General features: G+C 47.6%; 1 protein-coding gene across 4 annotated transcripts in view; it reads right to left on the bottom strand.

Annotated features, from left to right (window-relative positions):
• crocc (ciliary rootlet coiled-coil, rootletin) overlaps nucleotides 1-16,451 on the bottom strand; it is a 108,003-nt gene that overhangs the window by 32,986 nt on the left and 58,566 nt on the right. For all 4 annotated transcript variants that reach the window (XM_080215470.1, XM_080215467.1, XM_080215468.1 and 1 more), the window contains 8 exons: nucleotides 15,799-15,978; nucleotides 13,876-14,010; nucleotides 12,806-12,949; nucleotides 10,157-10,395; nucleotides 9,324-9,483; nucleotides 6,880-7,047; nucleotides 4,041-4,425; nucleotides 1,363-1,583 (listed from right to left, as the gene is read on the bottom strand). In XM_080215470.1, coding sequence (XP_080071596.1) covers nucleotides 1,363-1,583; nucleotides 4,041-4,425; nucleotides 6,880-7,047; nucleotides 9,324-9,483; nucleotides 10,157-10,395; nucleotides 12,806-12,949; nucleotides 13,876-14,010; nucleotides 15,799-15,978 — 1,632 coding nt within the window. The remainder of the gene's footprint in view (nucleotides 1-1,362; nucleotides 1,584-4,040; nucleotides 4,426-6,879; nucleotides 7,048-9,323; nucleotides 9,484-10,156; nucleotides 10,396-12,805; nucleotides 12,950-13,875; nucleotides 14,011-15,798; nucleotides 15,979-16,451) is intronic.

The following is a 16,451-nucleotide window of genomic DNA, read 5'->3' as shown; positions in this document are numbered from 1 at the left end:
AAGTGGAAACATCTCTGCATCTACCCAATCAATCCTCTTCATAATTTTAAAAACCTCCATTGAGTCAACTTTCTCTTTTCTATAGTCTAGAGCCCTCAAGATTTTTTCAGCCTTTCTTCATGGTTATAATGTGTCTGTTCTGGTATCATCCTTGTAAATCTTTTTTGAACCTTCTCCAGTGCCCTTAATTAATCACTGGCTCTGTTCCTTGGGAGGTGGCACAGTGGTTAGTACTGCTGCCTCAAAGCACCAGGGACCCGAGTTTGATTCCTGGCTTGGGTGACTGTCTACGCGAAGTTTGCGTGCTCTCCCTGTGTCTGTGTGCGTTTCCTCCGAGTGATCCAATTTCCCCCCACAGTCCAAATGACATGCTGGGTTAGTCCATTGGCCATGCTAAATTCTCCCTTAGTGCCCTGCAGAGGGACCTGGTTGTCCTTGTGCAAGAATCACCAGAGTTGATTTGCAGATGCAGCAGGTAACTAAGATGACAAATGGAATTTTGTCCTTCATTGCTAGAGGGATGGAATTTAAAAACAGCGAGGTTATGTTGCAGCTGTATAAGGCACTGGTGAGGCCACACATGGAGTACTGTGTGCAGTTTGTCTCCTTACTTGAGAAAGGATATACTGGCACTGGAAGGGGTACAGAGGAGATTCACTTGGTTGATTCGGATTTGAGAGGATTGGCTTATGAGGAGAGACTGAGTAGACTGGGGCTATACTCATTGGAATTCAGAAGAATGAGGGGAGAGCTTATAGAAACATATAAGATTATGAAGGGAATAGATAAGATAGAAGCAGGGAACTTGTTTCCACTGGCGGGTGAAACTAGAACTAAGGGGCATGGCCTCAAAAGAAGGGGAAACAGATTTAGGACTGAGTTGAGGAGGAACTTCTTCACACAAAGGGTTGTGAATCTGTGGAATTCCCTGCCCAGTGAAGCAGTTGAGGCTACCTCATTGGATGTTTTTAAGGCAAGGATAGATCATTTTTTGAACAGTAAAGGAATTAAGAGTTATGGTGAGCAGGCGGGTAAGTGGAGCTGAGTTCACAAAAAGATCAGGCATGATCTTATTGAATGACAGAGCAGGCTCGAGAGGCCTGATGGCCTACTCCTGCTCCTAATTCTTATGTTCTTGTGTTATGTATCAAAACAGGTGCCAAAGTGTGGTGAATAGAGGATTTTCATAGTAGCTTCATTGCAGTAAACATATAAGCCTGCTTGCATCACCTCACATTTATTTAATCTTAACCAATCTCACTCACTATCTTTTTTACAGCTCCCACCTCCCCATCTGTTCCCCTTCCATTCTCCCACTTCCTAGCTCAGGATCAAGGGGAGCGATCCTGCTTCCATTCTTACCCGGTCCCTCTGTGTGTCTCTCAGTTCCTGAAGGAAATCCCGCAGGGCTGCTCGAACCACTTCCGGGTCAATGTCGGCCACGAGTTGCTCGCTGCGAGTCGGGGAGAATGAACGTTCGGGTGATGCAGAGCGGGATGTGGCACTGCGTTCCGGGGTTCCGGTCTGAAGAATAGGGCTGCCGTGGTCCCTGTCCACTGTGTTACGGAAGGTGCTGCCAAAACCTAAAAAAACAAACACATCATAGCTGTCAAAGTTTTAAACTTTATTTATTAGTGTCACTTATATTAGACTTACATTAACACTGCAACAAAGTTACTGTGAAAATCCCCTAGTTGCCACACTCCAGCACCTGTTTGGGTACACTGAGGGAGAATTTAGCATGGCCAATCCACCTAACCAGCACATCTTTCAGACTGTGGGAGGAAACCACAGCATTTGGAGGAAGCCCACACAGACACAGGGAGAATATACAGACTCTCCCCAAGCCAGGAATTGAACCCGGGTCCCTGGCGCTGTGAGGCAGCAGTGCTAACCAGTGTGTCACTGTGCTGCCCAATGGTTCACTCTTGCCCCGGGGCTAGAAGGTTCTGGTTTTGATTCCTACTCCAGAAGCTGGAGAATCTGACTCAGGCTGGCACTCCAGTTTAGTGTTAAGGGAGTGCTACACACTTCATCCAAAAGCTGGCACCAGTGTTAAACTAAGATTTGCTTTCCCACATGGCTGCATTTTGAAGATGTGCAGGGAAGTTTGCCACAGCATCCTGAAAAATATATATCCCTCAACCAACATCATTAAATACAGGTTAGCTACCCATTATCACATTGCTGTTTGTGGGAGTTCACTATGTGCAAATCAGCCGCCTCATGATCTACATTACAACTTGCAAAGTACTACGAAGCCATCCTGGAGTCATGAGCGACACAGTGGCACAATGGATAGCACTGCTGTCTCATAGTGCCAGGTACATAGGTTCAGTTCCAGCCTTAGGTGACCGTCTATGTGGAGTTTGCACATTCTCCCTGTTCTGCATGGGTTTCCTCCGGTTGTTCTGGTTTCCTCCTACAGTCCAAAGATGTGCAGGGTAGATTAATCAGCCGTGCTAAAAGTGCCCTTTAGTGTCCCAAGACATGTGGGTTCGTAGGATTCATGGGGTAAATTCATTGGGTTAAGGGGATGGGGTCTGGGTATAATGCTCTGTTGGAGAGTCAGTGCAGACTTGATGGGCCAAATGGTCTCTTCTGCATTGTAGGGATTCTATGAAAGGTGCTTTCCTTCTGTAAACGCAACATGATATTTTTGATCAAATAATCTTCCTCTTTGTTCCAGCCAACCTCAAAAGTCCTGCATCAAGATGGAGTGTGAGTCATGGGCACTGAGCACCAGCCACATCCTTATCTACATGGTCTCCTTGCCTTTATGGATGAACCTGAACAATAAACAGCAGCCGGCTGATTATCCATGGGGGACATCACCCCAAGACTGAGCCTGTCCTTGCTTAAAATCCATACACACACACCCTCTCCAAAAGGGATTACTTTGAGCTGAGGATTATATCAGTTCAGTCATGATCTCACTGAATGGCGGAGCAGATACAAATGGGCTGAATGGCCTACTCCTGCACCTATGTATTATGGTCTTATGACTGGAGGGTGATCAAGAGCAGAATCTGGGTAAATGTTTTCCCTTCCTTAACCCAGAAGCACAGCCGCTGACCTCAAAGCCTCTACCATCGCTTCAGCTGAACTTCACTAACTCAATATTAACATTGGAATCAGGCTGGTCGGTGTGGGTCAATGCCAGATAAGTGATTACTGTTTGTGTCAATAACTTTCACCATGGTTCATTGAAGATCAGCAATGTTCATTGCACTAACAGCAGTCCTCGTTTACCGGGGGTACACAGGGAAAAGTCACTCAGTGCTTTATTTCTCTCTCACACATTCTATTTAATGTTTAACGTTTCTCAGGAATTTGAGTTTGTGTAAGCTGCTGCTCGGAGTGGAATTGGGTGGTGACTCCTCTCACTGCTCGCTCCACAAATTATAAAATCCCTACAGTGCAAAAGGAGGCCATTCAGCCCATCGAGTATGCACTGATCACAATCCCAGCCAGGCCCTATTCACCACATATTTACCCTGCTAATCCTCCCTGACAGAAGGGTTAATTTAGCATGGAGAGTCAACCTAATCCGCACATCATTGGACTGTGGGAGGAAACCCACTCAGACACGGGGACAACATATAAACCCCACACAGACAGCGACCCAAGGCCAGAATTGAACCCGGGTCCCTGAAGCTGTGAGGCAGCAGTGCTAACCACCGTGCCACCTAGTGTGTATGTATGAGTGTGAGTAAGTGAATATATGATGAGAGAGAGAGAAAGAAAGAGGGAGGGAGAGAGAGAGAGAGAGAGAAAGAAGGAGAGAGAGAGAGAGAGAAAGGAGAGAAAGAGAGAAAGGAGAGAAAGAAGGAGAGAGAGAGAGAGAGAGAAAGGGGGGGGGGTGAGAGAGAGAGAGACTCAGAGTGAATGAGAGTGAGTCAGAGTGACTGAGACAACAAATGAGAATTTAGGTTTTGTGGGGGAAGGTGTTTTTTCCAAAACAATGTCCACACTTACTGCTGAATTGTAAGAATATCCCAGGAATTGTGTCAGAAATCCAAGCTGAAGTATGTGCCCACCTTTTGTTGGAGACTGTGATCTGTGGGGTGAGATGCTGCGCCCACGGATTGCGGGACTCTGTGTCCGTCCAGTCCGGCTGATTCCCAGAGTGCGGCGGAGTGCAGAATGCAGACTCCCCAGCTTGAACTCCACGTCCCGCTTCATCCCCTCCACCCGCGCCAACTCAGCCTCCAGCCCGGTGATACGGCCCTCGGCTGCGCTCAGCTTCAGGCAGAGCTCGTGGATCTCGCCGTGAGCTTTCTCCAGCTTCAACTCCAGGTTGCGCGCGTTGTCCAGAAGCTTCTTCCCATTTCCCTGGGCTTCCTCCAGGCTGCCCATCAGTTCCTTCTCTCGGATGCGGAACTCCTGCTCGACCTCCGCCATCTTGCGCTGAAGGTTGGTCACCTGCAATGGCAGAACACCTGCTGGGAATCCAAGTGCTGGCACGAGAGGAAATCCCTCCTAGGCTGCTAAACCCTGGTCCATTCCCACTGAGCCCAGTCAACAACCATAATATTGCTTTGGCCCAACTTGTCCATGCCGCCCCTCCTTTTTTCAAACCGTTAAGCTAGTCCCAATTGCCCGAGTTTGCCCCATATCCCTCTATACCATCTTACCCATGTAACTCTCTAAGTGATTTTTAAAAGACAAAATTGTCCCTGCCTCTACCATTATCTCCGGCAGCTCGTTCCAGACACTCACCAACCTCTGCGTGAAAAAATTGCCCCTCTGGACCCTTTTGTATCTCCCCTCTCACCTTAAACCTCTGCCATCTCATTTTAGACTCTCTTATCTTTGGAAAAAGATGTTGACTATCTAGCTGATATATGTCCCTCATTATTTTACAGACCTCTATAAGATCACCCCTAAGACTCTTACACTCCAGGGAAAAAAAAGTCCCAGTCTATCCAGCCTGTCCCTATAACTCAAACCATCAAGTCCCAGTAGCATCCTAGTAACTCTTTTCTGTGATAAAGCAGATAGCATCAACTGCGAGCAAACAAACATGATTAGAAGGCCTTCTCCAATGAATAAGTTCATCGACCTAGTGAGTGACAGTACCACGCATATCCGGAAAATCGTTATTTCTATTCCCAGTATTGGCTGGATGAACTCAAGTGAGTGGTTTGGACAGTGTAAATAGGGCAAAACTGTTTCTATTGTCAAATGGGGTCTGTAACCAGAGGCTGCTGTTCAAACATGATTTACCAAAGAACCAAAGGGGAGATGGAGGGAATTTATTTCATGCAGTGAGTTGCTTTGACCTGGAACACACTGCCTGAAAGGGTGGTGGAAACAGATTCAATAGGAACTTTGTAAAGGAAATTGGATGAAGAGGATTGAGAGCTTTGGGCTTACAGCAGCAGAAAGGGACTAACTGGGTAGTTCTATCAAAGAGTTGGCATTGTCCCAATGGGCCAAAAGGCTCTTTCTGTGCTTTATCATTCCAACTCAGGTTGGGGCGGCACGATAGCATAGTGGTTAGCACTGCTGCCTCCCATCGCCAGGGACCGGGATTCAATTCCCTGACTTGGGTCACTGTCTGTATGGAGTTTGCACATTCTCCCCCTATCTGCGTGGGTTTCCTCCTACACTCTAAAGATGTGCAGGTTAGGTGAATTGGTCATGCTAAATTGCCCCTTAGTGTCAGGTGGACTAGCTAGGGTAAATATATGGGATTATAGGGATAGGGCCTGGGTGTGATTGTGGTTGGTGCAGTCTCAATAGGCCGAATGGCCTCCTTCTGCACTGTAGGATTTTATGATTCTATGAGGAGATGTCTTTTTTTAATCATTGCTTTTACAGAACGTGGGTGTCACTGGCTAGACCAGCATTTATTGCCTATTCCTAATTGCCCTTGAGAAGATGGTGGTGAGCTGCCTTCGTGAACCGCTGCTGTCCCTGTAGTGTAGGTATACCCACAGTGCTGTTAGGGAAGGATTTTAACCCAGCTACAGCAAAGGAATGGTGATATATTTCCAAGTCAGGATGGTGAGTGGTTTGGAGGGGAAACTTCAGGTGGTGGTGTTCCCATGTATCTGCTGTCCTTGTCCTTTGTGGTGGTAGTGGATATGGGTTTGGAAGGTGCTGTCTAAGGAGCCTTGGTGAGTTGCTGCAGTGCACTAATTGGCTTTGGCAGCCCTAAGTTTCAGTGGCAAAAATTAACATAGGTTCAACCCCAACCTCACTGCTGGAAAATGCAAATTGGGATGTGGGATGAAGACAGGCTGGGTTTGCCTACAATTTGGCCGCTTTCAGATGCTACCGTACCTGGTTCCTAAGGGAGGCAAGTGCCTTCAGGAGAGATGGGCAGAGAAGTGACAGAAAAAAGGGGAAAATAAACGAGTTTTGCAAACTTTTTTCCAATTTTCCACCTCTGAAGTGGCACGGTGGCACACTGGTTAGCACCGCTGCCTCAAAGCGCCAGGGACTCGGGTTCAATTACCGGCTTGGGTCACTGTGTGTGTGGAGTTTGTACATTCTGCCCGTGGCTGCGTGGGTTTCCTCCGGGTGCTCTGGTTTCCTCCCACAGTCTGAAAGACGTACTGATTAGGTGCATTGGCCTTGCTAAATTCTCCCTCAGTGTAGCTGAACAGGTGTCAGAGTGTGGCGACTAGGGGATTTTCAGAGTAACTTCATTGTAGTGTTAATGTAAGCCTACTTGTGACTAATAAATAAACTTTTACTTTTGAAAGTGACTGCCCCACAGGCAACAGAACTATCTACATCAGCACAGGATCTTAAGGCTCAGCGCACACAGAGCAATACATGGACCCACAGGTGATGTGGAGAAGCTGCACCCACTTTGTACCTGGGTCAGGGCCCAGTGGGTGCTGAGGAATAAGATATTTTCTTCACCTCTTTCCGAGCGGATTCTCGGCTGGCTTCAGTTTGCACTATTTTCTGTTTTAGCTCGAACGACTCGCGTCGGCTCTCCTCCTCTCGCTGCTCGTCCAGTGTCACGCGAGCCTGAAGCTCCAGAACTTCCTTACTCCTCTTTGTGTTTTCACCATCCAACATCTTCACCTGCAGAATCAAAGTGAGACTGGTTATGGGGAAAAAAAAACATCCCACCACCTCACCTTACCGGAGTGAAGGGCTTTACTTCTGCTGGGATGAAGGAACTGCAATGGAATGCCACAAACCTCAAAGTCGGACAGCAGGGGTCTAGTCAGCGAAGGGATAGAGCGCTATTGTTGTGGGGCACTGTATCAAAGCAAAGGGACTCAGTCAAGTGCCTCAGGAAGTCCTGAGTATCTGATTGGTGCGATAGAAATGCATGCCTTCCTTTCATTGCTCAATAGAGAATTTGGAAATTAGACCAGATATTGTGATTGACACAATGAAATGAAGAAAATTAAATGATCTGAAACAGCATAACCATTGTTACATCAAGATTATTCAAACTCCAGTATGCCTCGGTCTGCCTGCACGGTGGCACTGTGTTTCTCACTGCTGCCTCGCAGTGCCAGGGACCCGGGTTCGATTCCAGCTTTGGATAGCTCTCTGTGTGGAGTTTGCACATTCCCCCTGTACCTGCGGGGGTTTTCTCCGAGTGTTCCGGTTTCCCCCTACAGTCTGAAAGATGTTAGGTTGATTGGCCATGCTAAATTAACCCTCAGTGTCAGGACAATTAGCAGGGTAAATATGTATGGGTTACAGGGATAGGGACTGGGCGGGGTTGTTGTTGGTGCAGGCTCGATGGGCCACAGTGGGGATTCAATGGGCCTAATTTTACCATCAACTTGCACCTGTTTGTTTGAGCGTGAAAACTCGGTAAAGTTGGGCGTGAGGTGAGTAGCGTGATCCGCGACCTCCTCCATGCCCATTTCCCCTCTACCAAGGGCTGAAAATGGCTGCCTTCGGTACCGCGCCCAAAACAGGCGCAACGTCAACTTAGATGAATTTGCACGCATTTAAATTGATTTAATGGGTTGCATGCCCAAACTTACCGTTACCATCGTGTTCACCCGTCCAGATTCAGCGCGAAACAGACACGCTTGGCAAAGGTTCCGATTTGGGTTCTCCAGCTTCTGAGGAGGTCAGTCCTGAGCGTCCAGCGGCTCTCTAACTCAGATCGGTGGGTCTGATGGCTCTCTAACTCAGACCGGTGGGTCTGATGGCTCTCTAACTCAGACCGGTGGGTCTGATGGCTCTCTAACTCAGACCGGTGGGGGAAGGGAGGTGGGTCCGATGGCTCTCTAACTCAGATCGGCGAGGGAAGGGGCTGGGGTGGGGGGGGGGGAGTGTTCCACCGCCACTCTGCACATGATTGGTGGGAGGAAGAAGGGGGGTTCTGCTGCCTCTCTGCGTGTCATCGGTGGGGGGACGGGGATCCACTTCCACTCTGTGTGCGATCGGGTAGTGGGTGGGGCTAAGGGGGGAGGGCGCGTCAGCAATGTTGTGGGGGTAGGGGAGGCATTATCCAGGCTGGGGGTGATGTGATAGGGGAGCATTTTTCTATCTTTTTCTGCGCATGCGCAGTTGGAGGTGTCAATCAGAGCTGCAGGATTTTGGGCATGTTAAGCCCCGCTCACAGGCTTTCTTGCGTGTGAGGGCACCTGAGAACGGGTCTAAAAGTCTGATCTGAAACTCTCCCAGTTTCAAGTCCGTCCAGCATTTAGAATCAAAATGATAAAATATAGCCCTATAATTCCATGATGTGCTTTCTGAAACTGTTCCCCATCTTTGAACTATTTGTCCCAAGTCAATTTTATCACCTCCTTCCACAATCTTGAAACTTTTGTTCAGCATGCTGTGGGCTGCACAGTAGCACAGTGGTTAACACTGCTGCTTCACAGCTCCAGGGATCTGGGTTCGATTCCCGACTTGGGTCACTATCTGTGTAGAATTTGTACGTTCTCCTCGTATCTGCGTGGGTTTCCTCTGGGCGCTCCTCCCACAGTCTAAAGATGTGCGGGTTAGGTTGATTGGCCATGCTAAAATTGCCCTTTAATGTCCTGAGATGCATAGGTTAGAGGGATTAGTGGGTGGATATGGGGTGGGATTGTCGTCGGTGCAGATGCGATGGGCCAAATGGCCTCTTTCTGCACTATAACGTTTCTATGATTCTATGAGCCACTTCTCCTCAGAAGAAAATCCAATGTGGGGTATGGTGTTCTGCCCTTGATTCTCAGAGAAGGGGGCTGGCTATCAGGAAGATAGCATTCTATTCTCAATTTAACCCACTCATATACTGACATTTACAGCACCTTGAAAATTCCATTAAATGCCTCTGCAATGACACTTCCTGATGTCTTCTCCTAACTCCACCATATTGAACATCTCTTGGTAACTCCTACCTGTCGACGCAAGTCCTGAAGCTCCCGTCGTGCTTCCAGTCGGGATTTCTCAACCTCTCGGAGACTCGCTCGGAGATCTGCTGAATCCTTCTCACTGTTCACCTTCGCCTCCTCCAGCACAGACAACTTCTGTTCTTTTTCCTCATTAGCTCGTTTCAAACTGAAAGCACAACAGATTATAATGAGGGGGGGGGCGGTGGTGGTGGTGGTGGAGTTTCCTTATTGCCATCTCCAGCAGCTGAAGCAACATTATTGTTTGCGCCCCTCTCCTGAAGGTGCTGTCTCTTGTTGAGACAAAGCTCCAAGGACATTGGATGCTTTCTGTCTCCTTGGGCGAGCTGTCAGAAGTCAATGGCATCCATAGGCCCCCTACCCAAGTCAACAGCTTCAGGAGAGTAAGAGGATACCTGGTGCTGGAGGGAAGTATATTTGTCCTTCTTATTCAAGAATTCTTATTCAGGGTGATAGGGTGGCACAGTGCCTAGCACTGCTGCCTCACAGCATTAGTGCCCAAGTTCGATTCTGGCCTAGGAGTTTGGAATTTGCAGGCTCTCTGTGTCTGCGTGTGGGTGCTCCAGTTTCCTCCCACGCTCCAAAGATGTGCAGGTTAGGTGGACTGGCCATGCTAAATTGCCCCATAGTGTCCCAAGATGTGTAGCTTAGGTGGATTAGCCATGGGAAATGCACAGGATTACGAGGATAGAGTGGGGGCGTTAGACCTGGATAAGATGCTCTTTTGGAGAGTCGGTGCAGACTCGATGGGCCAAATGGCCTCCTTCTGCACCGTAGGGATTCTATGATTCTATGTCAGTATCATTTGACCCCTGCTGCACCTGATCCTTTCGCTCTCTGCTTTCTTGATGTTGCCTCTCAGCTCCTGGTTGGATTGCTGGACAGCTTCCTTCTCCTTCACTTCGTCAGTTAGTGAACGCTTCAGGTCCACGATCTCTTTGCGTTGTGCCTCCTGGGTCTCCTGCTGCTCTCGGATCTTACGGTGAGCTTCAATGAGGTCGCGCCGGATGCCATCACGGGCATCTTCGGCCACTCGAAGCTGCGTCTTCAGCTCCTCCACCTACAAAGGCAAGTTGGTGTTTACTGCAATGTACAGGCAATGTGAGTCAATTAGGCTATAAAGGGGGTCCTCTGCTGCATTGGGTCCACCTGCTTCTCCTGTCCCACCCCCCTGCTACAACATTCAAAACCAGCTGACTGAGCACAGCAGCAACTCATGGCCAATTACAACTCCTGGTGAGGTGCGGAGCCAAGAGATGCTATCAGGCAGGTCATGAGTGCAATCCCTAGTTTCTGCCGAGTGAACCAATCTGAATTAGGGACCCCAAATTAACCAGCCAGACTTCTCACTCCTCATCACGATCCAGCAACTGTAAAGTGGAGAGATTTAGGTACTGGGTGAGGTCAAGGTTGGCTTTAATTCTGATTTCTCCCTAATTTATCTCATGCTTTCACTCGTCATTTCTCAGCCTTTTGGCTAAAATCAAGCGTCAGATCAAGCCCAGAATAGGGTGCACTGTGTGATCTTGTCAGCCTGGATCTTGTTTGCCTCTCTTGTGGGGACGTGAATCGGATTCAATTCAAATTTGGTTTTTGGAGCAGGCAAGGAGATGGATTCGGGCTTGCCCCGTCTGCTCATTGGCTTTGTAACTTTAAGAAGAGTAAAAGTTTTTTTTTAAATGACGTGCTTTAGCTCAAGGGTGTAGGATGGCTGCTGGGCTGGAGGTTGACTATTGTGCTTTGATATTTGGATTTGAAATGTCAACTCTTTTCTCTCCTTACAGGTGCTGCCAGACTGGCTGAGATTTTCCAGCATTTTTTCTTATGGTTTCAGAATCCAGCATCTGCAGTAATTTGCTTTAATTTCAGCAGAGTAAAGATGTGGGGTTATGGGAATAGGGCCTGAGTCGGATAGTGGTCAGTGCAGACCTGATGGGCCCAATGGCCTCTTTCTGCACTATAGAGATTCTATGATTCTATGAATCCTGAGAGTGCTGGATTGGGACTGTTATTCTTCTCAATATATGTATTTAATAATCTGGGTTTGGGTCGGGGGCACTCTCATCAAAATTAGCAAACAATAGGAATCATGGATAGCTGTGTGTCGGAATATATGTGACTTCAGGAGGACTTAACCAGGTTTGTAATCAGAAACAAAAATCAAAGGTTATGGGAATAAGGTGGGAAAGCAGAGTTGAAGAATATCTTCAGATTGGTCATGATCTCATTGAACGGTGAAACGGACTCAATGGGTCGAATGGCCTACTTCTGCTCCAACGTGTTATGGCCTTAAACAGGTTGACAAATTCAGCAGATGTGGGATAGAGTTAAACATGAAAGAGAAAGAAGTTATACATTTTCAGGGATAAATAAGAGGAGGCCATATACTGTACACTAAAACATTAAGAAAGTTGAAGAGTAAAGACAATTTAACAACAATATGTATTTTATGTAGCACAGTTGACATAATAAAACATTCCAAAGTGCTTCACTGGACTGTTACAAACCAAAATTTGGCACTAAGACACACAAGGTGATATTAGGGCAAAATGGCCAAAAGTTTGGTCAAAGAGATAGATTGTAAGAAATGTCTTAAAAGGGGAAATGAAGGTAGAGAGGTTTAGGAAGGGAATTATCTACAAAGTATGATTCCATTGAGTACGACTATGTCAGGCTGTTGCTTGACTAGGTCTCCCAATTTTGGCATATGCCCCCAAAGGGTTTTACAAGGGTTGGGTTTGCCACTGTCGTTTCCAATACCTAGGTTGACGCTAGGTAACCCATCCAGTTTCAATCCACTTTGTTGTCTTTTTAGGGGTTTCATAGAACCATGGAATCTACAGTGCAGAAAGAGGTCAATTGGCCCATTGAGTCTGCACCAACAACAAACCCCCAAGTCCTATCCCTGTAATACCACATATTTACCCCCCTAGTTCCCCTGACATTAAGTGACAATTTATCATGGCCAATTAACCTAGCCCGCAAATCTTTAGTGTGTGGGAAGAAACTGGAGCACCCGAAGGAAACCTATGCAGACACAGGGCAAACGTACGAACTCCACACTCCACACAAACTCCCCAAGCCGGGAATTGAACCCGGGTCCCTGGCTCTAAGAGGCAACAGTGCTAACCACTGTGCCACTGATATAATTGAGTGGCTTGCTAGGCCATTTCAGATTCAACTACATTGTTTTGGAGTCACATGTCAACCAGACTGGATAAGGATGGCAGGTTTCCTTCCCTAAAGAGCATTATGAACTAGATGGATTTTTATGACAACCAACAATGGTTTCATGGTCATCAGTAGATTTTTTCCAGATTTTATTAATTTCAAGTTTAACCATCTACCATGGTGGGCTTTGAATCCAGGTCCCTGGAGCAGTACCCTGGGTCTCTAGATTACTAGTCCAGTAACAATATGACTGTGCCATCACCCCCACACCCCCACCATCCCAGGTTGAATAGACCAACCTCTCGGATTGCAGCCTCACGCTGTTTCATCAGCTCCTTGACCTGCTCGCTCTGGGTCTTCATCTCTCGCTCATGAGCAGTGACAGCTTCCTCAAAGCGGCCATGGAAATTCTTCAACTCCGATGTCAAACTATTAATTTGGCTCTGTAGGAAGTGAAGGACAGGATGGGTCATAGGCTGAGTGCAAAGGTCAGAGCAGAGGAGAAACACGAGGAATCCCACACGCAGCCTTCCCAGAGACACAGAATGATCAAGGGAAAACACATTGAACAATCCATTCCTCCAACATACCTGAATCATAACCTAACTCTAGCACTTTGAGCTTGAAATAAACCTACGCACACACCAGCTGCACCTCTTTACCCATAATATTCAACTGAATAGGTTCGTCCCGTGCAGTGCCTGAAATTTTGCTTGTCCTTTCCCATGCGTTTGAATATTTTTAAGGCAGAGGTAAATAAATTCTTGCTAAGCAAGAGGGTGATAGGCTATTGAGGGAAGGCAGGATGCAGAGTTAGAAACATAGAAGCAAGAGTGGGCCATTCAGCCCTTCAGGCCTGCTTGCCATTCATTTTGATCATGGCTGATCATCAAATTCAATACCCTGATTCCCCCTTTCCCCTTCATATCCCTCGATCCTTGATTCCAAAGAGCTATATCTAATTTCTTCTTGAAACCAGACAATGTTTTGGCCTCAACTACTTTCTGTGGTAGTGAATACCACACATTCACCACTCTCTGGGTGAAAAAATTTCTCCTCACCTCAGTTCTAAAAGGTTTACCCCTTGTGCACGTGAGTATCTGTGTGTATATGTCAATCTGTGTGTGTGTGTCTGTGTGTATATGTCAATCTGTGTGTGTGTCTGTGTGTTTATGTCCATCTGTGTGTGTGTGTGCACGTGTGTGTCTCTCTGTTTGAGTGTGTCTCTGTGTGTGTGTGTGTGTGTGCACATGTCTGATGTCTGTGTGTGTGTCTGTACGTATGTCTCTATCTATGTGTGTGTACATCTGTGTTAGTGCGTGCGTGTCCGTGATAAGATTACACAGCAGATGGAGAAGACAATACGCACTCGATCCTGCTCATGCCGACTGCCTGTATCCCGTCTCAGCTGCTCCATATCCATTGAGATGGCGGCAAGTTCACGCTGGACATTGGTCAGCTTCTCTGAGAGAATCGCCTTCTCCGACTCCTTCAAGGACAAGATCTGCGAGAGGGACAAGTGGTTAGGACTATGTGGCAGGAAAGAACTTGAAGCAGCCACCATTTAGTCCAGACCTCAGTTAAATGCGTCTGAGGCCAGGGACTAGTGACACAATGAGCTAAATGCATGAATTTAAATGTGGGAGACCCATGTTTAATAGTCAGCCCAGACTGATGGGTGAAAGCTGCCTGGAAGGTTGTCCCATGAAACAGTTGGACGGCCTGAACTCAGTCACTAGTGGTTCTTTATTCACTGCACAGAATTGTTTGTAATTTGGAGAGTAGCACAGGAGGGCTGCTGAGGGAAAGGAAGTCACAAGTTTAAGTTTATTTATTAGTGCCACAAGTAGACTTGCGTTCACGCTGCAATGAAGTTACTGTGAAAATCCCCTAGTTGCCACACTCCGGTGCCTGTTCGGGTACACTGAGGGAGAATTTTGCACGATCGATGCACCTAACCAGCACGTTTTTCAGACTGTGAGAGGGAACCGGAACGCCCGGAGGAAATCACACAGACATGGGGAGAATGTGTAGGCTCCACACTGACAGTTACCCAAGCCGGGAATTGAACCCGGGTCCCTGGTGTTGTGAGGCAGCAGTGTTAATCACTGCGCCACCCAGGATAGGTCTGGGTGAAGAAACCTTTACCCAGCCTCTAATCTGTTCCTTGTCTGACCTGGGACCATTGGAATGCTGACACTGGCTTTCTGAACAAGGAAATTCTCCATTCCCCTCTCAGGCTTTGACATCCCTGATGTGGGGGGATGGTGAAAGAACGGTAATGTCACTGGACTAGCAATCCAGAGTGCCAGGCTCATGCTCTGAGACATGGGTTCAAATCCCACCAGGGCAGTTTTTTAAATTGAAATTAATAATTCTGGAATTGAAAGCTAGTCCTGGGGATAGTGACCATGGAATTAACATTTATTGTCACAAAAATCCGTCTGGTTCACTAATGTCCTTTAGGGAAGGAAATTTGCCGCCCTTACCTGGCCTGACCTACGTGTGACTCCAAAGTGTTTCTGGAGTCACATGTAGGTTACGGGGGTTAGCAAGGTTACAGGAATGCTCTGTCAGAGAGTCGGCACAGACTCGATGGGCCGTATGGCCTCCTTCTACATTGCAGGGATTCTATGCCCTCTGAAATGGTCCAGCAGCCACTCTATCCAAGGGCAGTTAGGGATGGGCAACAAATGCTGACCTCGCCAGCAATGCCCACATCCTGTGAAAGAATTTTAAACTATTTACCAAGTATCCTAGGCTTGAGGGTTTAGACATGCTGAACCTGTACTGCTGTCGATTTTGAGTTCAGACTGAAAGGTGAAATCACTGAGATGCCCTTGGTGAGGACAGCCAGGTTGCCCCCAGTTCCTGGGACATCAGTGGCCTGTGTTATCAGGGGCTGGCATCAGTGAAAAAAATCGTAAAAATAATAAACATAGAAAAAAGTTGGAGATAACCCAGCAGCAATGTGACCGCTGGTCATTACACACTGCCAGAGAGAATCCCAACGGATCATTGCCATTGATTGCCCCTCTACCCTTACGGAATCCAACAGCTGAGACTGGGTTTGAGAGCGAGTGGATAGATTGATTTAGGCCAGGGGGCTTGAGCCCCCTGCCGCAACCTTACTGTCCCGCCCGCCACAGAATCGGAGTGGGCGAGGGGGGCGGACAACGGAAATGTCCATTGACTTTGGGCAGGATTTTATGGTTCCGGGATGAGCGAGGCCGTAAATTCACCCCCCCCTTCCCCCGCTCCCCAACCCCCAGCCCCGCCTTCTTTTCCATACCTGCTGCTTCTCATTCTCAGCTAGCAGCAGAGTCTCGTCTCGCTCCTGCTGCAAGGCCGTGATCTCTTCACTCAATTCTTCCTTCTCAGCTTCGAACCGAGTGCTGAGTTCCTCGCGTTCCTGCTTCAGCTGATGGATGAGTTCCTCTCGCTCCTCTTCCAGGCCCAGTCGTAAGGTTTCCTGCAACAATGAGGCAGACACAGCTGCTTCAGTTCACCCCTCCCGCATAAAAATATACAAAGCAAGAGAAGGTCATGTGGCCTTTTGAGCCTGCCGCCCCATTCATTTTGATCATGGTTAATCCCTGGAGCACAGGAGACTTAGGGGTGATCTTATAGAGATCTATAAAATAATGAGGGGCATAAATAAAATAGAGAGTCAACATCTTTTTCCAAGGTAGTGGAGTCTAAAACTAGAGGGCATAGGGTTAAGGTGAGAGGAAAGAGATACAAAAAGATCCAGAGGGGCAATTTTTTCACAGAGGGTGGTGAGTGTCTGTAACAAGCTGCCAGAAGAAGTAGTAGAGGTGGGTACAATTTTGTCTTTTAAAAAGCATTTGGACAGTTACATGGGTAAGAGGGAAGTGGGCCAAATGTAGGCAACTGGGACTAGCTTAATGGCTAAAAGAAAAGGACGGCATGAACAAGCTGGGC

The sequence above is a fragment of the Carcharhinus amblyrhynchos genome, chromosome 30, assembly GCF_965287045.1.
Source record: "Carcharhinus amblyrhynchos chromosome 30, sCarAmb.v2.hapA, whole genome shotgun sequence".
NCBI lineage: Eukaryota > Metazoa > Chordata > Chondrichthyes > Carcharhiniformes > Carcharhinidae > Carcharhinus > Carcharhinus amblyrhynchos.
Note: the sequence above shows the minus strand (reverse complement) of the source record. Positions and strands in the feature narration are given on the sequence as shown.